General features: G+C 46.4%; 1 protein-coding gene across 2 annotated transcripts in view; it reads left to right on the forward strand.

The window, feature by feature from the left end:
* Window positions 1–25,336, forward strand: part of LOC116321951 (serine-rich coiled-coil domain-containing protein 2-like) — a 43,809-nt gene extending 18,473 nt beyond the window's left edge. Inside the window, exons 3-17 of one of the 2 annotated variants that reach the window (XM_031741898.2) lie at window positions 586–1,811; window positions 1,901–2,068; window positions 2,156–2,332; window positions 2,415–2,488; window positions 3,649–3,822; window positions 8,825–8,915; window positions 9,506–9,590; window positions 10,123–10,227; window positions 10,538–10,652; window positions 10,741–10,824; window positions 10,942–11,028; window positions 11,408–11,530; window positions 11,992–12,097; window positions 13,720–13,759; window positions 20,128–20,315. In XM_031741898.2, the coding sequence (XP_031597758.2) occupies window positions 629–1,811; window positions 1,901–2,068; window positions 2,156–2,332; window positions 2,415–2,488; window positions 3,649–3,822; window positions 8,825–8,915; window positions 9,506–9,590; window positions 10,123–10,227; window positions 10,538–10,652; window positions 10,741–10,824; window positions 10,942–11,028; window positions 11,408–11,530; window positions 11,992–12,097; window positions 13,720–13,759; window positions 20,128–20,173 (2,658 nt within the window). In that variant the 5' untranslated portion in view covers window positions 586–628 and the 3' untranslated portion in view covers window positions 20,174–20,315. Of the gene's footprint in view, window positions 1–585; window positions 1,812–1,900; window positions 2,069–2,155; window positions 2,333–2,414; window positions 2,489–3,648; window positions 3,823–8,824; window positions 8,916–9,505; window positions 9,591–10,122; window positions 10,228–10,537; window positions 10,653–10,740; window positions 10,825–10,941; window positions 11,029–11,407; window positions 11,531–11,991; window positions 12,098–13,719; window positions 13,760–20,127 lie in introns of both variants that reach the window. The other variant, XM_039616545.1, reaches the window with a different exon arrangement.
* The last annotated feature ends 1,677 nt before the right edge of the window (window positions 25,337–27,013 follow it).

A 27,013-nucleotide genomic window follows, 5' to 3' on the forward strand; every position in this document is an offset into this window, starting at 1 on the left:
TACCATCAGAGGGATCCTGTGATCACGTGATCACCCACTGTGGGCTACCAGGCTTTTTTTATACCGCTGAGCTCACCAGAGTCTCCCAGGCTGCTGCTGCTTTGTCCTCTTCTAATCCTCCACCTCTGCTCAGTGAGGAGCGCCTGCAGACGCTGCACTGAGAGCTGGTTTGGCTGTTTGTTGTGGTTCAGAGAAACCGCAGCAAACAGGCGTTTGGAAGGTTTTCCAGTAAAGCTCCTTCGCAGCTCTGAATGGAAGCGTTCTCTGAACTGGTTCTTGCTTTGGGTGATAACAAAGCTCCACATGCAGCCTGTCTGTCTGCACTGAAACACAAATGTCACACAGAATCAGCTGCAAAGTGCACGTGAAGCTAACCGAGGGAAACTGGCAGGATTCATTTGACTCCACGTCCAAACATTGCTGCTGAAATTTGTCTTTTTTGTTTTTCTTTGTAAAACAATCTAAAATATTTTTTTAATTTAAATCAGATTTCATCACTTAGAGTTTTAGAAGAATAGTTTTCAGAATAGTTGACGTTTCTGAGGTCGTGACCTTTAACATCATCTTTTCCTGTCTTCTGTCCAGATCCTCTGACTCTGTGTCTCCATGGTGAAGTGGGCGGGGTTTGATGTCAGCCCCTCATCTTGTCGACCCTCCCGCCATGCCAACCATGGTCTCTAGGTTGCCCAAGTTTGGTTCTCGGCCCAGATCTCAGACGGCTCCCGCCGCTACCGCCGCCATCAGCACTAGCACTGCTGCTGCTGGCGCCGGCGCCGGCACCCGCCTCACCAATGGGTTCTACCACCACCCTGGACCATCGGGGGGCAACGGCGCCTTGACGGCGCCCCCGTCCTCGGCTAAACAGAATGGATTTATCCGAGTGCCGAGTTCGATTTCTGTGAAATTGAAGAAAGAAAATGGAGCGATGGAGGACGGCGGCGGTGATGGGGAGAGGGAGTGGAGCCGGGGGAAGGGTGGGCGGAGTCGCAGCAGCCTCCAGCAGTTTTACTCCCAGCGTGACGCCAAAAAAGCAGCCTCTGCGGGAAAGGGGCGTGGCTTTGGTCAGCCTGTGGCATCATCATCATCGCCGTCTCCACAGTCCAGCCCCAGCACGGTTCCTGCTTCCAAAATCAGATCCAACAAACTGAGTCCATCAGGGCCGACCAACGGCGCCAAACACGCCCTCAACGGCGTTTCGGGGCCCAAACCGCGGCCCGGATCCAGCAGCTCTCTGAGACAGCCTCAGAGTTTCCTGTCTCGTGCCGGCGGTTCTGGTCCTGGATCTCGAGCTGGTTCCCCGTTCCAGAAGAAGACTCCGGCCAACCGCTCGTACTCCAGCGACAGCCTCGGCTCCGCTGTCTCCGTCCGGCTCACTGAAGATGATCGCTTTCGCTCACGGAGCCTCACCCAGGTCCGACGGCAGCCCTCCCCCACCCTCACCCCTTCCTCCGCCTCCTTCTCGTCCCTCCCTCAGTCCCCCTCCACCAGCAGGGCTCCACCTAAAGGCAGCCTGCTGAAACCACCTGTTAGCAGCCAGGCAGGTAGAGGCGGAGCCAGTTTTAGTTCTGCTGCTTCAGCGAGGTCGGGGGTCCCCTCCCTCCTGCCTCCGTCTGCCTTAAAGAAACCCCTCCTACCCAGCCTGGGCCCCACCTCCAGGCCCAGTGGCATCAGCTACAAGATGTCACGCCCGTCACTCATCAAGCAGTCCCGCCCACTGCGTGCGACGACGGCCAATCAGTGTGTAGGCGATCAAGGACTGAGCAGACGGAAGGACTCTGTAGAGACGCCTTCGACGACAGAAAACAGCCCAGGTTCAACGTTTCTCAAGTCTTTATTTTACCCACAGCTTTTTGTTTGTTTGTTTGTAGTTTCTCTCTAACGGCTGCTCGTCCTCCTCCAGAAAACACTCCAGAGGCTCCGGACGCAGAGGAGCTGCCGGCGGAGCCTGCATCCCAGGGAGAGGTGTCGATTTTAGGGGAGACGCTGGAGGACATGTCCCTGTCTTCCACCTCCTCTCTGGATAGAAACGACACCAGTCAGGAGTACATGGACGACTTTGACAACCTCGGTGAGATCAGATTTCTAATTTTTATAAAGATGTCAGTAAATTAAAATAACAATAAACTTCACGGCGACGCTTGTCCGCTGTTTGCAGGAAATGGAGGCGTCGGCATCCTGCTGCTCTCCTCCAAAAATGAGGAGGACGACTCTGGGCTCGACCAATCGTGCGCCAGGTTTGATGACGACAAGGTGGTCACTAACTGTGTCACCAAGGCGACCGGGCTGTGTTTTCTGGATGATGGTATCGACTGGAGCAGCGTGAGACTCCCAGGTGAGTTTTATGAGGAGCAGGTGGGAGGAAAACAAGTGTCGAGGCGACTGCTTATAAAAAGAATAATCCTGCTTCTGTCCAGGTGAACGAGGAGACCATCAGCTGACCCAAATCTCCCGCCGGAGACGGTCCAGTCAGCCGGACTACCACGAGCAGGTACAACCATTAAACCCAGACAAAGAACTTTGTATCCACCAATCAGAAGGAACTATTCAATTCAATTCAATTCAATTTTATTTATATAGTGCCAAATCACAACAAAAGTCGCCTCAAGGCGCTTTATATTGTACAGTAGATAGCACAATAATAAATACAGAGAAAAACCCAACAATCATATGACCCCCTATGAGCAAGCACTTTGGCGACAGTGGGAAGGAAAAACTCCCTTTTAACAGGAAGAAACCTCCGGCAGAACCAGGCTCAGGGAGGGGCGGGGCCATCTGCTGCGACCAGTTGGGGTGAAAGAAGATGCTATGCTGACTGATGATAGCTCACCACCTCACTGCCCACAACAGCAGCTCTGCAAACCAATCAGCTAATGCTGTGGCTTAGCCTGTGCTGCGGCCATATTTGTTGTAGTTTTGGGCCAACACTTCCTGTTAATTTGAGAGATTTTGTTTTTTAATTAGAGAACTCAATAAAAGCCAGTAGGCAGCTTTATTTGTATAGAAAAACAGAGTCCAACAGCACAAACACAGTCTGGAGGTCCAGTTCAGCAACTCCAGTTAGCTGAGGTGAAGCTAGCAGACAGCTAGCAGCTACAGCCGCCTGTGTCACCATCCACCTGTCAGTCAAAGAGGCCACGCCCCTAATAATGCAGACTTTAAGCCTTAATGCAGTTTAAACAGGTGAGTTGTGAAAACAGTTGATATGAAGATGGAGTTTCTGTATGAGGTTTGTTTGTGCTGGAGCCTCTGGTGGACGTTAGAGGAACTGCAGGCTTTGATATCAGAGCACAGGAGGAGGCCTCACCCTGCCTTCAGCCTCACCTCATAGACCTACTTCAGATATTTAGCCTCTTAAATTGTCACAGTTTCCTCCAGTTAGTCAAACCTTAAACCCATTTCCAGAAAAATGACATAATCTTTTACTCACACTTTGACCTGACTCACAGTTCAGGTGCAGCAGGTGAAGCCAGCCCCACCCGTGGACAGTGGTGTAGGCGTGGTTTCTGTCCCTGAAAGCCGGGTGAAGCAGGACGCTGTTGGGAAAGAAAGGAGGACGTCTGTCTTCTGCTTTTATCTGCAGTCATGAACATTTAATAAAAGCCGAAAAACTCCATGTGGTCTAAATCAAACACGTCTGTCCCCCCGCAGGGCGGCTCGTCCCTGGACCTGTCCCCCTCCGACAGCTGTGGGTCCGGGGGCACCTACATGTGGGACGAGGAGGGTCTGGAGCCCCTGGGGGGCGCCGCCACGACCGCGTCCATCCACACCAGCAGCAACACCACCCACCACATCGGCAGCTTCGACTCCGACCTCAACAGCATCGTAAGGACAAACCTGCACCTCACACACATTCGCCCCCAACCTTCCTCCAGGCTGGTTTGTAGTTTGGATGATTTCGTGGCAGCGCAGCAGAGAAATGACAAAAAGGAGCGTTTAACATTCAGGCGGCGTCTGCTGTGCTGCCCCACTTCATTGAGAAAGCAGCGGCTGAGGTTTGCTTCCACAGAGACGCCACAATGGAAACGCTTCATCGTGATGGAGTCACGTGTCAGATTAGCACAAGGTTTTTTAAAGTCTGAGCTCGAGGTCTCTCAGTGGAGCTCGAAAACCATCTGATGTCCCAGCAAAAGCTTCACTCAGACTGATCTTATGTTTTGATTTCATTGATTTGAAATGTTCAAAGTTCAGTAAGAGTTCATGTTTAACCCACAGTTTAATTTATCAAACTGAAAATCAGACATTTTTAATCAGAAGCTGTTCATGATGAACTCTCATGTTTCAGCTCCAGGTTTCATCAGCTCATTTAAGTCTGCAGGAAGTCCTCTGGCTCCCTCTTGTGTCCACTCTGTGAATGACACTCACGACAGATCAGCTGTCCTGTTCTTCTTCTTCTTCTTCTGCCCTTTAATCTTCATTTTTCTTCTATAATTTCTCTTTAGTCCTTCATTACATCATGTTGTTGTTGTTCCTTTTATTCTTTGTGCTCCGCTTTAGTCTCGTCCTGATTCCACCTTTCTATTTCTTCTTCTTCTTTTTCTGATTCTTCTTCTACAGTTGAAGGGATGTTACAGGTCCCCACACTGTTTATATTCTCTTAAATCCAGCTGTGGTTTCTGTATTTTTGGTCAGGATTTTCTTTGGGGCTTTATTATAACTCAGTAATATGTTTAGTGTTGAGCATCTCTCTCTCTTGACCTTCCTCACGCATTCTTTATATTTTTGATTTAATATCATTTTTTCAGTAAAGTTTGTCTCCAGCTTCCAGTGTCCACTGAAACTTTACAGACACTGATCTTTATGACATGATGAGAGAAGCTGGAAGCTCCCATTGTTCCCAGGGTTTTCCAGTTTTAAGAGCATCTCTGCTAAAGTCCGACTGGTTTATCAGTATTATGGTTATATATGTGTCAGCATGTATGACAGCCAATAAATGAAACCTTAAAACGTCGATAAAAACACAGTTCGACCGTGCTATCAGTGCGGATGTTGCATAATTTGTCCACCAGAGGGCACTCTGCAACTTCCCTGATGAAAACACAACAACCAGCTGAAATGAGTCAGTAAATAAATAAATAACTGGCACAGGAAACAGGAAATGTTTCACGTGTCTGCTGATATGTTGTACTATCAAATGCTCAAATATCGGCATTCAGTTTAAACATCCTGTATCTGTGCGGCTTAAACGCCACCTGGTCATTCCGCTTGTTGCAGGTTAATAAATCGCACTTTATTTACCCTTCATATCAATAGTTTGAGCTAACGTTAGCATCACAGTGTTTACTGTGAGCTACAGCTGCCAGAAACGACTAATGTTTCTGTCTTCTTATCAGACATGAAGTGAGCATCTGGGTGGTGTTACACAAAGCTAAAGGCTAAATGCTAACAGACAAAGGGATTCAGATGTGTTAAACTGCTTCGAGCCGTGGCTTCATGTACACTGTGACTGAGGATGTCCAGGTTTGAGAGCAGGCTCATGCTCTACCTGCAGGTGTTACCGCTCTGTCCTGTTGAGTGAAGTTAATCTCCATCCTGAGTGATGCTGAGAGGCTGTTAATGAGCTCCCCGTCTCAATGTGCCCTCTGCGTTAATGAGCTGTGGACATTAACGAGTGATTGATCGCAATGAGCTGAGGGTCTTAATGATGTGAGGACGTTAATGAGCTCTGGACTGATGGCTCAAGCCTCTCTCGTCTTTAAGCTTTAACCTGATTGTCTTCTGTTTGTTGTTGGTGTGAAACAGGAATTATCATTAGAAATATTTGACCCGACCACCAGGGGTCAGTGTTGTGTCACGGGAAATGTTTTTATTACAACATGCTGACGTCAGCCGGTTACGGCATCACTGTGATGTCACAGGACATCGTGTTTAATAAATAAAGTGTGTTGTGCACCTGTTTCCTCCTGTAGGGGGCAGTGCTCGTTATTCCATCTTTAGGTTCAACCTTCTCATGATTTATCGATTATAACATCAGTATATACTATAATGTCGTGTTGTATTCTCCTGTCATGGACTCGGTTAGCGTTTTCTTTAAAGTTTAAATGATTGTTTCATGTGTAATAACGTTACTTTAGCTTCTGTGCTCACAGCTCTATGAAATATCCTGAAGTCTAAATCAGTGATTTAGTTTCTGGCTGATACGTGTTTTTGTGAGTGATGTGGGCAGAAGAATAAGAGAGAAGGAAAAGGAAGGAAAAAAGAAAGGAAGAAGGGCAAGAGGAAGGTGGGAGGGAAGGAGGGAAGTAGGAGAGGAAAAGGAGAAGATGACAAAGAGAAGGGAAGAGATAAGGGAGCAGGAGGAGATTAGGAGGCAGTGTGTTGATGTGGATGACTGCTCTCAGCCACCAGGGACCAGGTGAGTTTCTGCAGGTGTGTGTGTGTGTGTGTGTGTGTGTGTGTGTTCTAGTACATCTATGCTTGAGAGGACTTGCTTCAGATTCATGCTTTGTGGGGACTTGGTTAGAATCAGGTTTATGTCCTTTTAGGGTCCTCTGAAGGACAGCTGTCCCCGTGTGTGTGTGTGTGTGTGTGTGTGTGTGTGTGTGTGTGTGTGTGTGTGTGTGTGAGCACACAGTCAAGATGAATCTTATGTTCCTCTCGGGTCACTCAGGTGTGACTGAGCTTTTCGAAGCAGAAAAACAAACCGTACGTAGACTCAGACTCTTCGTCCTCGTCTTCGTTTCTTCAAGGATGAATTTTGATGTTTGGTTGTGAAAAACTTTAAATCTGTTAAGACATTAGTGTTGGCGAGTGTTCACCTCTGAGACAGTTTGAAGCCGTTTGACTAAAAACGACTCCTGTAACTTTTGTTGTGGTTATCGCTGCAGATCATCTTCATGGGCGTGATGGTGGCTGGAGGAGCCCACTGTGTCGTAGCTACAGGCTAACTGCATGTGGCTCATCGGGAATGCTGAGCACGTGCAGGCTGATGCTTCTGCATGAAGCAGCTTTCAAACTCTTGCACAGACAGAAGAACTCAGAGCGATGTTGATCAGCAAGCACAAAGACCTTCTGCTGATGATGAGGGGAAGGTCTGTCTTTTGTCAGCCTTCGTGCTGGAGCGGCTTCGTTACAGGGAGGAAATAAATTGCTGTTGATTTTTTTCTTTGGTCCTTGTGTTTCTTCGAGGTCGGCTGTGCAGCACGTCTCTTTGTCTGTGTCACCTTGTGCAAAACTAGAATCAAATAGAGAATTATTCGAATAAATGTTCTTTTTCCACCAAGACACAAATACTTGAGATACTATCAAGTTTTCCGACTGCTGTGCTGGATGATAAAATGATCATCTGCTGCTGTTTTCTAATGACGAACTTTTATTTTTTCAGAATAGCTTTAAAAACATGGTCAGCATGTGTCGTCCTGTAAATGTGTCATTAGCTGAACAACAGGAAAGAAAGGCGCTCAAAGCTGATCCTTAACCTGTAGCTTCCAAATGTCCAGTGACATGTTGACATGTTACACAACACAAGGTAAAAACTAATGTTCATGTTTAACTGATAGATATGATTGATTAGTTATAGATATTTATCCTCAGAGCTCATTCGACAGCAGAGAGAACGTTTCTTTGTTTTAAAGGGACGCACCGTTTCTTAGCCTGGAGCTAACAGTTTTGTTTACCCAGTAACAGACTTACTCATGGCTCTGCTAATAAATGTTTTTATTAAATACATTTTATAGATGCATGAAACTCTTTAGTTTTGGAGCTGCGTGGATTTCTTAGTAGTCGTGTTGTTGTCGTTAACCAGCTGCAGTAACAGGTGACCCAATGATGTGAAAGCTGCTAGCTCGGCTTAGTGAGCGTCCCGAACTCGAAAATGTGGCACAAAAACAAACCAATATATAATGTCAGGGTTAACGCCCCTTCTCGCGTTATAAGAACATTATTTGCATCTTTCACAGTAAATGATCAATTTTAAGAGCTAAATGCAGACACTGAAGTTCCTCTTTCCAGCATCTTCTTCCAAATATGGCGATGATTTCAGGCCCTGAAGGTCCCCGTGGACTTGTCCTCCTCTTTGGCACATCTTCTGTCACCTGTTACTAAGCAAACTCAAATGCAACAAGAAGCTGAATACATTCAGGCCTTTGCTCAAGCCTGTTTCTAGATTATATGTGTTATATGTGTTTTGTAGGCGTGTATGCAGTTTTAACCTTCTATAGCTCCAAGTCACTTACACAATAGATCGTCCGGACATCGCGCCGAACGAGGCTTACAACCTTTAACTAATTGACTGAGCTTCAACTCTTTAATAGGCACAAAATGCAATGTGTGTATACAATGATTATGACCGCACCTGTAATAAAAGGTTAATATGGTGCCAGTATGTTTAAACATCTTAATGCTGTAGGTTATATTATTAATGCAATGTTAATGCTGTAGATTATATCGTAGCAGTAAAATAATTTCTTTAATTCCACATGAGCCATGCTTTTATCACCTCTTGTCAGCTGATGTTCACGCTAACAGCAAAATCTGCTGAATTTGGGTTTAAGGAGAGGAAATCAGGGAAGCAGGTCCAGATTTTAAAAACCTCGTTTTCTTTATTTACGAGGTAAGAAAATGGTGTTCTGCCTTTATCTCCTTTTAATTCTTTTCCAAAATGAAGGACAGGAAGCTGTAACTGTCAGCTTAGGTTAGGCCCTAAACAAGACTTCACTGCATGGATCTGTACTCTCTGTGGAAAGGAGCGCTTGTGTTTCCAGCTCTGGATGCTCTCACTCGCTGTCCGCTGACGTTAGAAGTTTCTGAGACATTTTCTGCTCATCGAGTTTGGCTCGGTGTGTTTTCTGAGTCGGCTTACGTGTCTCTGTCGTACGTTGTCTTTCAGGACATCCTGAACAACCTGGACTCGTGCGATCTGGCTGATGATGATCTCATGCTGGACGCAGACTTCCCAGAAGATGGCTCTCTGCACAGCGGTACGTCTGAACATGTGCAGATATCACTGATACCTGTAAAGTCAAATGATGGATCCCAGTAAGGACGTAAAGGAACTGAGGTTTGTGGCAAGATCTGCAAAAATCTGTAAAAATGCAGTTTAGCCAAAAGATGCTAACAGCAAGACAACAAAATTCAGCTGAGACTGCAAAGTGAACTCAGATGTGTAGTTTAGACTTTAGACGTTTTATTCTGCAGCATAAAATTCACCAGTTTAACTGATGAAGGCTTTCCCAGAGACCAGTTTGCTAAGAGTTGCTGGACACTCGGGCTCATCATGCTGGGGGCGGGGCTTAGTGCTGGTGTCATTTAAAAAGTATTGTAAAGGGAACTGGAGCGATGCGAGCTTTCAGGATGTCCTACGAAAACAATCATCCTCTGTTTGGAGTTGAATCATTACTGGTTGCCGCGGTGATCAGTCCGTCGTGTCAGTGCGAGCAGCAGGATCTGTGCAGGGTTCAAACGGTGAAGGAGTCACTCGGTATGAAATGCATGAAGGTTAAAAGCTTTGCCGGTGACGACAGCGTCATGTCTCCGGTCAGTGTTGACTCGTTTGATTTTCCCACTGCAGACGGAGACGGGCTGTCCCACATGGCTCAGTGGAGGAGGAGGCAGCTCTGCTGGGGGACGCAGGACGTCCACAACGACAACGAAAGGTTTGTCTATCAGCTCCATTTATTTGATTTTATTTGAGTGTTTTTTGTGTCAGCGTACCTCATTGTTTTTGATATTTGTAAATTCTGATTATTTTAGTGTTTTCTTTTAATTTCTCGTCATTTAAACACAACGTTTAATGGATTTAATGCATAGAAGTACTGAGATTATCATTCTCAGCCCGGGTCTTGTGTATCAGCTTGTTGTTATTGTTGGCGAGAGAAAAGGAGTACCGACTGTCCACGCCGAGGGCTCGGGGTCAGAGCAGGTCATTTAGAGGTCAAGACCGATGTTGACTTTGAGGAGAAGGTCACAGATGGAACAAATGGATTATCGCTTACAGCCGTTTGTGTGTCTAATAAATCTTGTCATTAGGAAACTGAGAAGCTCGGCTCGGTGCACACCCGGAGCGAGCTAAAGTGTGCTGCAGAGAGATGCTCTACACTGTTCATACAGCCATGATGGGACAAACTGTGTCTGCTGTAATGTTCTGACGGTCATCACTAAACCTCCTGCAACGCCTTTCTCTTCTAGCCTCAGTGATTTTCAGAGCTACAAGCTCACCGAGGATCCTGGGAATAAGAGGACGGACTCAAACAGGGACGGCGAGCTCGTCCTGGACCTCTGTCCTCCTACAAGGTGATTCAGCACATCCTCAGTTTCTGTCCTCAAACCTCAAAGTTCCCGTTTGGAGCAAACAGCCGTTTTCTTAGTTATCTGATGATGAACCTGGCCTAATGTTGACCTTATGTAGCATGTAGCATGTCCTGAGGCGGGGCCTGAGCTAGCCCTGAAACGTGATTGGCTCTCTCATAGACCTTCTGCCTAAAATGAAAAATGTGAAAAAGTTTTTACATGTATTATCTTCAGAGGTGCTTTCAGAGTTCAGCATAAGCTCCGATATTTGTGGGCAGACATGTGTGACCTCTAACCTCCCCCCTCCCCTCAGCTCCACCTCCCCGTCTCCTGGTACTCCCAGTCTGGGTCTGGATGTGGAGGAGCTGGCTGAAGACTGCTCGGCTGTCAGGTGTCAGCTGGAGTACCTGCAGAGGTTACTGCTGCAGGTGAGCTGTGGGCTGGTGTACTGGTCCAGCTTTCATCTTCCATATCAGCGTGTTTACTGTTTGTTGTTGCTGCTGCGTTTGTGATCAGGAGGACGACGGCGATGACGACACTCTGACCACAGACACTCTGAGTCCCGAGGCCAACGACTCTTCGCGTAGCTCCGACTCACAGGTCGGCGCCTTTCAGGCGTTTCTTCTCTTCCTCTATCGTCTCTTCTGTTTTCCTGCATTTCCCAGAATGCCTCTGCTCAGCCACCGCCAGTGTATGACTGTGTGTGTGTGTGTGCAGGTCCAGGCTCTCCTGCAGGAGGTGCAGCAGCTCAGAGAGGAGCTGCGGAGCCGCGACCGAACCATCGCACAGCTCACCCAGCAGCTGGTGGGTGTCCCGCCCTCTTCCTGCCTGAGCCAATCCAAACTCGTTATGCAAATTAAAAATATATTTGATGAGAGAGGCTCTGACTGCAGCTGTACTAAAGCATATTAATAAACATCCATAACAGGACACTGATGTCACAGTAACACTGACACTGAGTGCTCAACATTAAAGAGCAGCTGGAAACTGTTTCAATTTATTAATCATAATGTATCAAACAAATGCTTTCAGGTTTAAGTCTTTCTCAGCTCTGATGTTTCTGCATCTGTTCGTCAGGTTTGACAGATGAATCTGTGTTGATCAGTGTGACTGATGTGGGACAGTGGGACGATCGAAGATGTCCAAGTATTCATAAGGTGTGCGTGTGTGTGTCTGTGTGTAGACTGTTCCCACGGTGACCACCAGGTGTCGCTGCCATGAGACGACGGCAAAGATGGATCAGCACACGCAGACGAGTGTGATGGAGAGAGAGAGTGTGGGCTGGACGCCATGGAGAGAGCGCATGGTGAGTGCACACACACACACACACACACACACACACACACACAGCCTGTGTTTTTCTGATAAGTTTAAACAGCTGTTCGGTCACATCCAGCTGTGGCGGAGCTCTGAGTGTCTCTGCTCGTGCGACCCGGGCTCAGACGGGAGACAGGAAAAGGTTGATTAAAAAAAAACTTTCTGTGGTGCAGGTGAAGGTTTTTGTGTTTCTTGGCTCTGATTGGTCGCCTTCAGAGATTCTTACCTTCATTGAAACACATCATAAACTCTCCTTCTGCTTCCCGCTGCCTGTAAAACGTTTGTTATGGAGGCGTCTCCTCTCTCACCTTTCTGCTCTGTGATATGCAGACGTGATGAACTGTTGTCCTTCCAGTCCTCCTTTTGTCCGTCTCTCTCCGTCTTCTTCTCTTGATGTTGTAAATCAGCTTCCTTTCCTCCTCTCTCCGTCTCCTCTCCGTCTCTCCTCAGGCTTTTCCTCCTGTTCCTTTCCTCTCTCCGCCCTGGCAGTATCAGCGCTCCAGGCCTTACAGGGGGAAGCCCAGGCCCAGCATCCCCTCCCACCTCGCGAGAAAACGTGAGTCACGCCTCTTGCCCTGCCCCCATGATCAACGCTTCACCTGCTGCTCCTCTTCCTCCCCATCATCATCCCCTTCTCTCGCTCCTCGGACTGAGATGTTTTTGTGTTTTGGTCCATTTTTCTGTCGACGCTTCAAACACGTCTGTAGAAAAGTGTGTTTATGTTTCAATGACGTGAAAAGAGTCTGCAGAGTGAGCTCAGTGACGCTGAACAAACCTCCATCCTGTGAGAGGAGCCGTATGTGAACGGCACTACAGGAAAATATTTATTCATAAACATTTATTCAACCAAAATATTCACAGAATCTGACGCCGTGTCTCAGAACGACTGTCTGCAGCACATTTCTCATTTCTGACCACATGTTCAGGACTTCAGATAAAGATGTTCTTGTCAGTCAGTCTGAGACGAAGAGGCCCCGCCCCTCCCTGAGCCTGGTTCTGCTGGAGGTTTCTTCCTGTTAAAAGGGAGTTTTTCCTTCCCACTGTCGCCAAAGTGCTTGCTCATAGGGGGTCATATGACTGTTTTTCTCTGTATGTATTATTGTAGGGTCTACCTTACAATATAAAGCGCCTTGAGGTGACTGTTGCTGTGATTTGGCGCTGTGTAAATAAAATTGAATTGAACTGATTATAAATCTATTGCACAGAATGACAGCGTGCAAGTGAAAGGTTTCAGAGTCGTGACTAAATACCGTGAGTGAGTTAGCCAAGTCGGGAGTTGTAGTCTGAAATATGTGCGTAACAACTTCAGCCATCCAAAATCTGCAGTGATGACAGAAACGCTCAGCATGAAATCTCAGACTTTAAACTGAGAATAGAGACAAAGTTGAAGCCAGCAGGTTTGATTCTACGTTTTCTTCAGTTTATTTCATGTTTAACTGCAGAACGAATCAAATTTAGTCAGTAAACGGTTTGTGCTGTGAGGCGTTCAGGGATCCAGGATTTTCCAGCGTCCTGCAGAGTCAGGATGAAGCTCTTACAGCTGCAGCACTGCTGAATGAAAGAAGGATGCAGATCTGCACACGCTAACCTCCAAAGCTGTTTAAAGCTCCAGCGTTCAGAGTTAACCAAAGAGGTGAAAGGTCAGAGGTCGAGGCAGGAAGTTTTAATGGACGCGTGGAGACTCGACGGCACGAAATGACTCGAATATGATTCTGAGAATTAGTCTGAGCCGAGACACGACGCCACTGAATCCAGACGCTCAAATTAGAAGTTTCTGGTTTGTTTTAAGTTATTCATGAAGACGAACGTCAGCGGAGCCACTTCAGAGCGGAGCAGACCGAGTTCAGGCAGGAGTTTAATCAGCCACCTTCACCCCAGCTTCGCTTTTACCTCCTGCATCCACCCGCCTCCCTCAGCCTCCCTCAGCCTCCCCAGCCTCCTGCCTCCCCAGCCTCCCCCAGCCTCCCCCAGCCTCCCCCAGCCTCCCTCAGCCTCCCTCAGCCTCCCCCAGCCTCCCTCAGGTTTCTGTTGCAGTCCTTCCTGATGAGTTTGTTCTTCTTCGTCTGTCACCTTCATCCTGCTCCTTGTGTCTCCTCAGAAATCTGTCACTGACTGTTTGTCATTTCTCTCCTAACTCTGCTCCTCCTCTTCTCTGTTTTTCTCTGCGCCTTCGTCCAGGAGTGGAAAATCTAGTGCTTTACTTCAGTGACACAGCGTGGTACGGTAGCAACTTTTTAATCTTCCTCACTTCATCCTCCTCCTCTTTCTTCTTCTCTTCTTCCGTCACATAAACCGAGCTGACCTGTTTGTACTCAGATGTGTCGATGCTTAAAGGTTTGATGCGTGTCTTTTGCAGGGAGTGCAGGTGATGCTTGTTTTGATGATATCGCAGTACAACACACGTAAAGCTGTTTGGTGTTATTGTGTAATAATAATGTGTGGATGAGTGGATGTGTAAAGCGCTTTGGGGTCCTTAGGGACTAGTAAAGCGCTATACAGGAGGAGCTATACAGGCTATTTACCATTTAGGAGTGAAAGAAGCATCTATGTCCACTGTGAACGACCATCTTTGAACAGGGGGCGGGGCTTACGACAACAACTGTCTGACACCTGTGACCCAGTCTGAGATCCTTCCCAGACGCCTTAACACCCACTCACATCCTGGGTTAATCTCAGACTTAGAGCTTACCTGTGCCCGAACCACCTGAGCCGGCTCCTTTCCAGCGGCTCTGCTCTGAGCACGCCCAGATGAACTCCTCGCCCGTCACTAAGGTGGATGCCATCCTTCAGGGGAAGATCGTCTGGTCACGACCCAGAGTTGACCTCAGCTGAAGGTGGGGTATTGTCCCACCTCCCACTCACAAACAAAACCCCGGGGTACTTAAATTCCTGCACTCGTCCCCGGCGCTCCGGCTCACAAACTCAGTTCTTCAGTTTTGGTTCTGTTGCCTCTGTAAAGTCACGTGAACGGTTTTTGTTAATTTCACAGAAGAAACCGTGAATTCATTAAAAAGCTCAGGTGACAGCAGCTTGATGGCTTTTGATATCACAGTTTTGTTTTTAATGAATTTTATTTAAAATGTTCAGGCAGAGGAGAAGAAGACAAAACTCACCGAGCTCTTAATAAATGAGACGAGCTGAGATTTAAGATTGATTATAAAAGGAATCGGCGAGATGAGAGGAACCAGGTAACGTGGCTCGCATCAGTGATGACAAAGCAGTCGATCAGTATTCATGTGTAACGTTTCTAAGTGACTGTCTGCACGCTTTTACCCATGATTCACTGCTGCCTGCAGGACAGGTCACACCTTCTCCTTCACAGTGGAGCAAGTCTGTGGAGTCCAGAGGCCCATCAGGAGGCGGCGCCGAGCTAAAATTATCTTTGTAAATGGCTCTTAAATTTTGGATTAGATGAGGTGCGCTCCACTCCGGCTCCTTTCGTCACTTGAAGCGGTCAAACCGCTCGAGATGACGCCATCGCTCATTTCCTCAACACGAGCGAGCCAGCGCTGTGTCGCATTAGCACCGAGGATTCTGGGAGTCTGGTGTGTTAGAGGGGCGTCGCCCTCACTCACAGCACCTGCTCTTCAGATCGCTATCTCTGATAAGCTTCAAACTCACACACACACACACACACACACACACACACACACACACACACACACACACACACACACACACACACACACACACACACACACACACACACACACACGCCAGCCTCTCAGATCAGCTTCTTCCTTCATCGTTTCCTCATGTATTGGCCCTTTAAACAGCCCAGAGGGACAAATGTGGCCATTTTCATGTTTGTAACTTTCCTCCTTTGGACTGAACAGAGTGAAGCTCAGCGATGTATTAAAGTTTGGCCATCATGACAAACTGTCAGGTTTCTGTTTTCTCATTAGTTTTTATTTCAGTTTAGATTTGATGAGTTTCCAGAGTTTTCTTATTTTAATCTATGAATAATTTTAGTTTTACTTTAGTTTGAATCTTTTTTTAATTATCAAACTAATTCTAAAACCAAGGATATTTACTGTTTGAGGAATCATTTCATGTAGTTTTCATTTTTATTTTAATCAACCAGCCGATTTTTTCCCATCTGGTTTTAGTTTGTAGTTTAGATTTGAACCACGATCAGTATGAAGACAGTGAAGTGCAGTGAGGTCAGCTGACCCCGCCTGTGTTAGTGCTAACCTTCGAGGGTCGACGGTGACCTGCTGGGCGTTAGGAGGCTCGGTTTCATATTCGATGGCTTGTTTTTGTGATGAAACATGGATTTCTGTAAATGTTGTGGAGTGCTGCTGCCAACAAACCTGCTCATTAAAGGTTCATGCTCAGCAGACAGCACAGGTGGGGGCGGAGACTGAGAGAATGAAACGGCACATACAAGGAGCAGGAAGAGCTCCTCCTCCTCACTGAGGACGCCGTGTCCACCTGGGAGAGACTCGGCGGCAGATCCTGGACCTGCTGAAGAGTCTCTGCTGTGCTCAGAACGCTGAAACACATAGAAAACATAGTTATCAAATATAAAACTGTACGGAGCAAAGCTGCTACCACCGAATATTTACTCATTATTGTTCTGATTTTAATATTTGAGCTTCACAGTGATGTTATGATGGAGGGAGATTATTCATCTAACGAGCCTCTGGGGGCCAGTAAGACGACAACTAAGACGAATGTGGGTGGATGTGGATGCAGTTTGGGTGGCTCAGCACTTTATATGCCAGGAAAGAGTGTGTGTGTGTGTGTGTGTGTGTGTGTGTGTGTGCACGGTAACACCGTGGGGACGTCCTGTGAGTCGGCGTCAGAGAAGTAGAATAAAAAAAGTGGGGCAGTGGAGTGTTTCCCTCCCAAGGTGAATCCTCCTGGAGGAGAGCTGCGTGTGGTGGAGGACGCCCTCCACCTCCCTCCTCTGCTTGTTCATCTCTGTCCTCCTCCTCTTCAGTCTTTCTGTCCTTTCCCCTCATATCTTTCTTCCTTCTGCCCTTCTCTCGCTGCCTTTAATCCGTCTATCCTGCCTTGCATTATTCATGAGGTGTGGACACACTTGAAGACATTGGAAACATCCCAGAGGGAGACAGGCAGGCTGCAGTACCGCTGCCCACCACCAGATGCCAGTGTTTACCAGCAGGTGTTTCCTTCTTCCTGGTTGGAGCTTTATGTTCTGCTGAGAGCAGTAAAAATGTTTTCTATACATTCAGCATAGGCACTCAGTGTGGCCCCCTGCTGGACACTGCTGGAGTTTAACAACACAAACAAAAGGTTTCACTTTTGCTTCCTGTCAGCAAAATTATTAAAAACTGCCCGAATACGTCAAGAAGTGTGGACCTATCAGCTGAATTCAAAGGGGGTAGAGGGTCCACTCCTCACAAATTCCTGCCCCAGGAGGAGTTTGAGTATCTCAGGGACTTGTTTGGTGCTGGTGGGAAGAAAAAGGCAGAAGCAGCAGAAATGTGCTTCCTCTCTAGGGTCTCTGGGCAGGTGTGTCATTTAAGAGAAGGACCGACCAGGATGCCTCCTGGAATCTTGCTGGTTGCTTCCTAGGTGAGGTCTATCAGGTATTTCTGATTGGAAGGAGAAAAAGGAAATGCTGGAGGTTATGTTTCTGGACTGGCTTGGGAATACTCAGTGTCTCCCCCAGAAGAGCTGCAGGGGGTGAATGGGGAAGAAAGACTGAGCATCTCTCCTTAGACTGCTGTCCCTGTGACCCAGACCTGGATAGATGGATGGATGGATGGATGGGTTGCTTGAGTGATCCTTGGAAATGTTTCAAAGCCGAGGCGTCCTGATGGTAAAAGAGCCGTCAGCTTTAGATGAAGCATCTACCAGCACCCACACCGAGCTAACATCTGTAGATCCAGATGAGCTTCAGAAGTAATGACAAGTCAGTTCTAATGTGTAATAGGGTAAAATGAGGAGCCAGGATCAGGGTGTTTGAATGTCAGCAGGTAAAGCCAGTGAGATATGACCACGAATATGTAAATGAATGTTTCTGGTTTTTAGATCTAAAGCTGCGTCTGCTCTCAGACGTCTGAAAGGTTGAGACTTGAGTGAGATGCTTGTGTTCAGTGGAGAGAAATCTGACATCACAAAGAAGAAATGTCGATGTACCCGAGTGAGGAAGTGAAGCTCGGTGCTGCTCTGCACACTTTAATCCTGCAGCCAGCTCACATCTGCACGCTGTTAATCTGATTTATCAGAGGGAAGGTGAAGAAACAGCGGTGAGATCCATCATGTGCTACAATCTCAGCTTATTGATCCTGGCAAACTTGTGTGAAGTCATAACTAATCTGCTGTTTTATCCGTCTCTGTGCTGCTGCTGCTTTTCCCACCTGCTTAAGTTCTCTCACATACATATGGTGTCTGATTTCTGCACGCCTCCACCGCTCAGAGTTATCAATGGCGCTCTCGTAGCTCTGTGCAGATCAGATGTGTTACACGAGGATTTGAATTCAGCACAAACTCCAGACGACTGTGGACAGAAATGAGAACAAATCTCTGAGGACAAATCTTGAAACCAAAACAGCCATTTTTAAGTTGTTTCAAAGAGACCTGCAGCGTGCACTCCTCGGACCTGGAAGCTCGTCTTTCATGCACAGATGAGACGGCGGGCTAAAACGCACAGTAACGTGTTTTTCGTCGAGAACAAACGTCACCTTCCCGCTGAACCCCACCTCCCCATGCGAGAAACTGTTTGTGTTGATCGTGTCATCAGCGTTTCCTCTGTGTTTGAGCTGGAGCGTGAAAATCCACAACTTTTTAAATACAATGTGCTTCTGTTGTTTCTCATTGATGCACACAGATCAGAGCAGACACACACACGGCGAGCGCGATGACCTCGTCTGCAGAGCAGCTCCTGCTTTTGTTCTGCTCGTTCTCCAACACCCTCACTGCTGTTGTGCTCTCACCTCCAACATGCCATCAATTATACAACAAAGACGGCTGCTTTATCATTGTTAAGCAGGTGGTGCACGCAGCAGTGAAGTTATCCAGGCTTGGATAACCTGATCGCCACGCAGGTTCTTCTTCGTTTCAAATCAGGAGAATGACTGATGCTGCAGCACGGCAAGTTATGGAGTCAGGTTGTAGAGCAGGGGTGGGGAACTCCAGGCCTCGAGGGCCGGTGTCCTGCAGGTTTTAGATGACCTCCTCAACATGTCTTGAAGTTCTCCAGAGGCCTGGTAATGAACTAATCATGTGGTTCAGGTGTGCTGACCCAGGGTGAGATCTAAAACCTGCAGGACACCGGTACTCGAGGCCTGGAGTTCCCCACCTGTTGTAGAGTCTTTGCAGTAGAATATAAAGCACCTTGAGGCGACTCGTTGTGATTTGGTGCTATAAAAATAAACCTGACTTCTTGGATCTCTGCTTGAAGTGAGCATGTGCAGTTGGTGCGCTGCAGGGGCGATTCTAGGATCAGAGCTTTGGGGGTGCTGAGCACCCAGAGAGCTGCCCAGCCAGGCAACATCAGCTTTACGTGTCACGATGAGACTTCTTCCCTGTCTCTGTCTGTCCCTGCATCCTTAAATGTTAGTTAGGTAGCTAGTTAGTACCTTGGGTTTAATATCGGCACATATGACCAAATAAGCAGCTTCTCTCATTCCATTTGCAACAGGACAGTGGTAACAACAGCAGGCTACGGACAATTTTAAGTTTTACATTTTAAATAGGATATATAAATTTTAATGACGGTCAAATGTCGCTGATTTTACTACAGAGCAGGACGGACTGTAGGGTAGCAAACATCGTCGGAAAACATGTTTTCAACATATCTATACTTTTGTAGTTAAAATATTATGTCTCAAACAAGTACTCTATGGTTTTTATATTTTTAGTAGTGTGTCACACAAACAGCAAATACTGTCAAAAAAGTGAGAAATCTTTGGGGGTGCTTTGAGTCATTTTGGGGTCCTTCAGCACCCCCAAAATGGGCTAAGACGCTCCTGGTGCACTCTAATTCTGCATGGACGAGTCTTTGCACAGACTTCTGCACAGACCTCACGCTCGTCGTCTGAGGATAAATTTATGTCACTGCTTAATAACACTGAGCGTTGAGGTGTTCAGATAACTGTATTTCTTTGTATTGTTACACATTAGACATTTTAGTGATCATAATGAACATATCAGGATAAAATCTTGGAAAACGTGACACTCACTTTAGTCCAAAAACTTTACGTGGCTCTGAAACCCAACAGGAAGGAACAAGAGCATGAAATCGAGGTGGAGCATAAAGTATCTTGAAGTGAACTGAGGAACATCCTCCCTGGTTTGTGTTTCCTCTACTTTCCCCAGAAAGCAAAAGAAACACATAAAAGAAGTCACATCTGAAGTCACAGTCAATGCCGCGCTTCATGGTTTTAAATAAAGTGATCCAAAATGTTCTCACTTTTTCCTCCACCCACGCTCCACTTCTCCACCAAGCACAGTTAATGAAATCGGCTCGGTGACTTTGGTGTAATCTCACTGACAGACGAATAAGATGCAAACATCTCTGAGCCTCGGCTCTCGCCGTCTGATTCAGTGAAACTCTACATTTGTGTGTTTGTGAGATATTTGAGTGAATCCTGACTCGTGTTTGTTCTTCAGCCACAGATACTTCACTCCTCCAATCAGGAAGACCAGGAGCCACTGACAGGTCGAGTCCTGACGCCACCGCGAACTCAAGCTCCGCCTTCCACTAACATCTGCCCCGCACATCCCGAAACCTCTGCGAACAGACTCCGCCACCCCCCGGCTCCCAGTTCCACCCATCCAGCGGCCCACATAGGAGAGGATGATGGGAAAAAGCAGAGGAAGGTGGAGGAGACGAAGTCGGGGGAAAGGAAGAAAACCCACAGCAGGTACCTGCAGCCGCTGCAGCCCTCCAAGCTCCGCCTCTTCCCGAAGACGAGGGCGCCACGCGACCCTGACACCAACAGCACCTCTGGACTGAATTTAAGAACGCTGGCCTTCACCTCCACCTCCACCTCCTCCCGCCTCCCCAAACCAAAGAACCACTGAAGCGTCCGACTCCTTCCTAACACGCAGCGACGCGAGCGCCGAACTTCCTGTAAAATAAAACAAGAGCTGCAGATTATCGAAGCTGAGGCTGAGGCTGAAATGGACACAGTTAATTTATTTAACCTTATTTTAAGAACCTGGTGAGAATAAAGGTTTAAGTCTGAGAACTTTGCACAGAAACTTTACAAAAACAGTCAGCGGATCCTGAAGGAGGCAGTTTCTGCAGAGAGTGGGAGGGGCCTTCAGATGGAGGTATGTGAGGTTTTGGCTCTTCATCACAGCCTTTAAGGATCCTTAAATGTCAGGGTTTTATTTTCTTTCCAAAACGCTTCATTTATTTTAGCATCAACACTAAAACTGCACCGAGAGCGACGATTAACCAGACAAACGCCTCTGAACCCTGATCGGTATTTAAGGGCCGCCCCTCTGCTGTTGGTTTCATACAAAACATCGGTCCTCTTCCCTCAGAGGCTCGCTCCCTCTCGCTGTGTGTTAGGAACCGATTTTACAGCTCCTGAACTTCCTCCGTCTCCTCCATCCTTCTCCATCCTTCCCTGAAGTCCAACCACAGTGAGTCTTCCTCAGTGGAGAGGAAGGACCCCCATCACCACCGCAGACTGCGTCCTCCTCCAACCTTCATCTTTACAGACTCTGATCATCTCGAAGGTCAGAAATGATCTTGATCTCATCGCCCTGCCTGTCCGTGTGTTTTCAGTTCGGTGTTCGCTTCACTGTGTTTAGTTTAGAAACCTGTTGGTTTTCAGACAAATGAAGACTGATATGAGGCTGAAATCTTGTCCAAATCGCTGCTTTTGGTGTGAACACCTCCTTCCTCCTGCATCAGCTGTGAAAGTGTGGCAGTCTTTGTTCCCATAAAAAGAAGAACTTGGTAGATGGAAGAACACCTGTGTGCTTGAAGAGTCCTGAGGTTGGAGGTTTTTTACCATCTGGCAGTGATTTGAAAATCAGTCCAGCAGAAATCTGGATGGACACAAAGGTCTCAGCATGCTTCAAGCGCTCCAGCTCTGTTCTGACTTTGGTTTAATGCTGAAGGCACAGCGAGCTAAACCAAGGACCAGGGTCTGAATTAAATGGTTTGGAGATGTTTGTTTCAGTCTACTGTGATTGCATGTCCCCCAAAAACCCTCCAACTAAAATAAAATCAGAGCTCCAGAGGTTTCACCTCAGAGGCCCAACGAGTGACTCCAGGCTTTGCTGTTTCTGCAGAGGAAGCATTCAGCATTCCTCTGAGCTTTTGGCTCTGCTGTGGAAACAGAAATCACAGCGTACAGGAGGAGGAAGGTTTCCTCCCAGGTCTAAATTATCCCTACTAATCTGATACTGGAACAAGATGTTTTAGCTCCTCCCCTTTGGTGTGAACTAAAGAGCCACACCAAGAGATGAAGGAGCTCTAATTGGTTTGCTTTTTAGGAAACAGCTGAGATGAGCTCGGCTGTATGATGTGAAGCGTGCTGAGGCCTTCTTGTCATTTCAGATACTCAGTAAACGAATAAAAAGGCAGAAAGTTCAAATCATTTTAGGATTACGGGTGATCAGAGGAGGAGCTGGTAGCTTAAGTGTCTTTAGTTGAAGGCAAACTGACATTTCAGCCGTCTGTCAGTCGTCCTTTCAACATTTGGACATTACTGCGTCTCATATTTTCAGACGTGCAGTCAGGATCCGCCTGCTGAACCACGTCCACATTCATTCTGCTACAGGACAACGAGTCTCCCTCAGACCTGACAAATCAAACATAGTCTCACTTCTGTCAGCGATTAACTGTCAGTGCTGCTCGCTTTGATATTAGTAACCGTATATGCAATAAAATATGCAACAGAGTCGCAGGTTCAAACCCTAAAAGAGGACACTTTGTTGTATTTAAAATATATGCAAGACCAGCTCAGCTTAGTTCCACGTTTCACGAAGAAGAGGACGCTCGCGGTCTCTACAGTCCGGTGCCGAGAAACGAAGTAGAAACAGGTTTGGGGCGATTACAGAAACCACGAGGCTCCGTGGCGGCTCGGTGTGAAGAACGACAGCAGACGGAGGAAACCGCCCCTGGCTCCGGCTCACGGTGTCGCTTTAAACATGAACTGAACACCGTCGGGTTGATTTGAACTGACGTCGTCTTTAAGACGGAAAACAAAGTGTTCGCCGGATTTTCAGACATCTTTGATTCGGTTCCCACCTGGTGTGCCACGAGTCCACGTCCGTATATTACCACAAACATATTTAGTAGTCATGTTCACAACTTCACACAAATCCTTTTAAAGGAAGTCCTGGTTGCAGCCAAAGCCCCGACTGACCTCGAATCTTCCCGAACAGCACAGTCTGACTGCTGGCGGCAGGTTTGCTCATATTTGTCTGATAAATGTATTTGAATGCTTTAAATCATCGTTCCTCGTTCTGCTCTGAGCCGCAGCGACTTTAAACATGAGCAGGTTTACTCAGACGTCTGCTCTTAACTTTGTGCTGCATCACTGCTCAAGTGGAGTCGCTCGTCTCCTTTAGATCTCGTCGTTCGTTTCCAGCGGGGAAATCTGAGCCGCCTTAATTCATGCGAGCGACACGAAGCCCAGCAGGGCGCGTTCGCAGCCGAGCTTCAGCTGCTGCTGCTCTTAAAATTCATCATCAAAGTCCTGAAACACACAGAGTCTGCAGAAACGCTGTGATTGATGTTCCTCGGCGAGCCCCTCATCGACGGGGGGAAATGAAAAGAGCAGAAAGCAAACAGGGAACGTCCGTTTGAAATGAAAGAGGAAAATAAATTAGTGCACTCTTTTTATTTTGTCTGGTTCAAACAAGGTTTGACATTTTCTTTTCCATCATTTCCGAAAAAACACTTTTCACACAACCAGAAAAAAATCAGCCACCTCAAGGCTCCACCTCGGCCTTCATGTCTCCGTCTGCGCCTGTTTGTCTAAATCCTCCAGAAGCTGAAATAATGGAAGTGAGCAGCTCTGAGCGAAGACTCGCCTAAAGCTGCTGAATCTGAAACAAGCAGCCAATCATAGACCTCCTGTAATCATGGAGCCTAATCAGAAACTACAGTGGAACGAGGTGCAGCTGAAAACAATCATGTCCAATCAGCGCAAAGCACGAAAGAAAACCTTCAAAGTAAAACAGGAAGTGAACTAAAGACACAGAGCAACCTTCACATCAGTCGAGGAACCAAAAACTCTAAAATCTGAAACAAACTCCGAAACCCGGCTTACGGAAACTCGAGACAAAACCAAGGAGCTTAAAACAGTCCCGCTTTGTCTCTGAGGCGTCCTCTGCAGTCAGAGGAGGTCGTGTCTCAGCGTCTTCATCTGCTGCTCGTCTTCACACCGTCGTGTCTCAGGTTTAACTTTAAAGTTTGTCCCTCGTCGTTAGTCAAACATCCAATCAGGTTTTATCAGCTGCCGCAGTTTAAAAGTGACTCAAACCACCCGGGGAGGGAATACTGGGGAGAGAAAACCCTGAAACTTCTGCCCGGGTCACAAAGACAGAGTGTGAACGATGAAGTCGTGGTCATTACACAGAGCGTTAGTGTGTTTGTCTCACAGAGTTTTTAAATCATTATTAAACTCGATCACATCTGCTTCATCACTTATTTGACTGCTTTCAATAAAACTCAGCATTTTCTTCTGTGCTTTCAAATTAAAAGTCTTCTGTGTAGGGAGAGTATACACTAAACATTTTTTAGTCCTTAAAAATAACTTGAATATATTTATTTACATGTAAATTTTCCATGTAATTTAGTTGCATAAGTACAGTTTAAAATGTTAAATGACTGCTGCACGTTCAGTTTACACCAAGCACATTTTCCTTAATAATTACTTATTTAAATCAATGAAACTTTGACTTTTACATATTTCAGCTGCACTTAAAATTGTTGCTTCATGCTTATTAAGAGTGAAGAATCATTATTTGAGTGTAACTTTAAGTTCTCAGACCGGTTTTATTGTGACACACCTGTGCAGGAAGTACTTAGATTCACTGACAGCTCAACAACAATTATACGAAACAATTTCACAATAAAAGCCAATAATCCTGAATGCTTTTACTGTGAAATGAGGGGGTACAGCAGTTTCTTTAAAACTAGCTTTGCAGTGACAAAAACACAAAAGGTAGAAAACACTGATGATTAGCAGAGAAACACATTTAAAGTGTGTTTATCAGGATGAACGTTACACTCGATCCGTGATGCTTCAGGATTCGTAGGTTATGTCAGCCCTGCTGTGGAAAACCTCTCTGCTGTTGTTTATCGAAGCTGTGCACATTATAAAAATAATTAAATTATAAACGTGAAGGCTTTATGTGAGCTGAGTAAAGTGCTGGGATTGTTTTCATGTTCACTTTGAGCTGACTCTAATATTTCATAATCGTCTGTATTTAAACTGTATTTAAACGATTCAGTCGAATGCTCTGAATAATGTACTCACTCTTTGTGTCTGTCTTCTACTTCCTCTCTGCTTTTATTTTGAAAACTTGAACTTTTGTTTCCTGGTTTTGGTGCAATAACTGACGTATTTATGTGATGAAGCGTGTACCGTGGTGCAGACTGTAACGTTGTTGAAGCGCCGAGAGGAAAAAGCACTTTAAAAGAAACAAACGTCTCACCTGCTGAACTTAACTTTGTTTTTTTGTCTCATTAACGTCGATGCAGCGTTCAGGTCGTACCAAGTGAAAACGTAGCGCCTGTATTCCTGTCAGCGAGGCTCTCTGCAGCTCATTGGTTGATATTTATGGTCCTCTTCTGCCATTGGCTGAAATTTCTCTGATGCTGCTCAAATAAAATTAATCGTCCCCAGCTCTCGGTGTGTCCTCCCTTCTTTCTCCGGCTGTGCCAAAGTGAAGCCACAATCCGGTTGTTCAGTGATGACGTGACGAATCCTACTTCCGGGCCTAAAGTAGTCTGCGTTTAATATGGCTTTTGTGTTGTTAACATGTTTAATGTTTTGTATTTTCTTCTATTTAATCTCAAAAAGCTCCTAAAACAGTCAGTGATCACTGTTGACCTCCCTCGGCTTTTATTACTGCTAATCATTTATTTAAGCTCAGTTTTTAAAACCTTACGATGTAACTACAGCCCAGCCCATGCAGCAGTATATGAATGACTAACCTCAGATTGTGGATGGATTATCTCACTTGTTCTCCTGGCTGAAGTTTGGTCCTTTTACAGCATCCTGCCATGCGATTACATTTGTTCCTGACCACCGAGAACACTCACGTTAACTTTTATCGAGTGGAAAAAAAGTTAGCTTGTTTATGTTATGCTAACATAGCTGTGTCGCTAGCGGTCACGTAGCACATCATTATATACCAGCTAGCCAAACTTCAGTAACCCTACAAACGTCACTGCTGTTTAGTTTTCTGTCTTCATTTATGTTGGAAGTGATAGCAGAAACGTTTGAATTTGTTTCAAAACCCGCAGTCAGGACATGCTATATTGTATTTAGATAGAAGCTAGCGAGCTAACTTCCTGCTAACTTCTAACGCCGTTAAATGTCATAAATTCCGTTTTCATGGATGCCTGGATGTTAAACTCAATTGTTACACCTGGTAGAGCAGAACACTGATCATTTTATTAAAGATGAAAGACTTTAGACAGTTTTTCAACTCTCAGTAATGCCACAGTGATCGTTTGATATATGGACCTGCAGCGGAGTTTAGGCCCAGACACGGCCAGTGACGTCAGACTGAACAACCGGATAGAGCGGGAAAGGGTGACATCGTTCGTGGGCGGAGTCTGTGCAGCAGAGATGTCACGTAGGATCTCCTCTGCCCCGCCCACATGTGGCACAGATGTGCTGAGACAAGGTAAATTAGAGGTTTATCCCTCACAGCATGAAAATATGAAAACTGGCTGTTCAAAAATGGCCACGCCCCCACCTGCCACGCCCAATAATTACACCATCTTTAATGATTTTTAAATGTGTTTATATCACGATATCTCATTTGAGAGTCAGTACTGATGTAAGAACAAGTCACACACATTTTACGGAAAGACGAATTGGGCCACACGTCTTTGAATTTCGTCGTTTTCAATTTCACAGGTGTGTACCTGTCCATGCAGTCTGCCTTTGAAAACCACAGCAGCTCAGCCAGGAAGTGTTAGAGCTGGTGAACTTACAGGGCAGGGTCACAGAGAGCTGAGGTTCACACCCCCTCCTGTCTTTAACATCAGCGCAAAGTAAACTGCAGAGGAGCTTCGTGTCATTAGCGTGAGAGATAACAGCGTGTTTAAGGCAGAGGATTCATCAGCTGTCCCCCATTCACGTGTTTAACAGGTAAGTGTGACTCCGGACACGCCCACTCTCAGTTTCTAATGGTGAGTTTTGTCGCTGTAGCAACCTGGAGCCTGCATGTACAGTAGGCTTCCTGACTGATTCTGTCTGTTTGTGGGAAACTGGAGCATTTCATCATTAGTTCTAATAATCAGCTGGTGCTCCATCCTTGAAGGAAGCGCTCCTCAGACGGTCCTGAA

Source organism: Oreochromis aureus, linkage group 8 (assembly GCF_013358895.1).
Source record: "Oreochromis aureus strain Israel breed Guangdong linkage group 8, ZZ_aureus, whole genome shotgun sequence".
In the NCBI taxonomy this organism is placed as follows: Eukaryota; Metazoa; Chordata; class Actinopteri; order Cichliformes; family Cichlidae; genus Oreochromis; species Oreochromis aureus.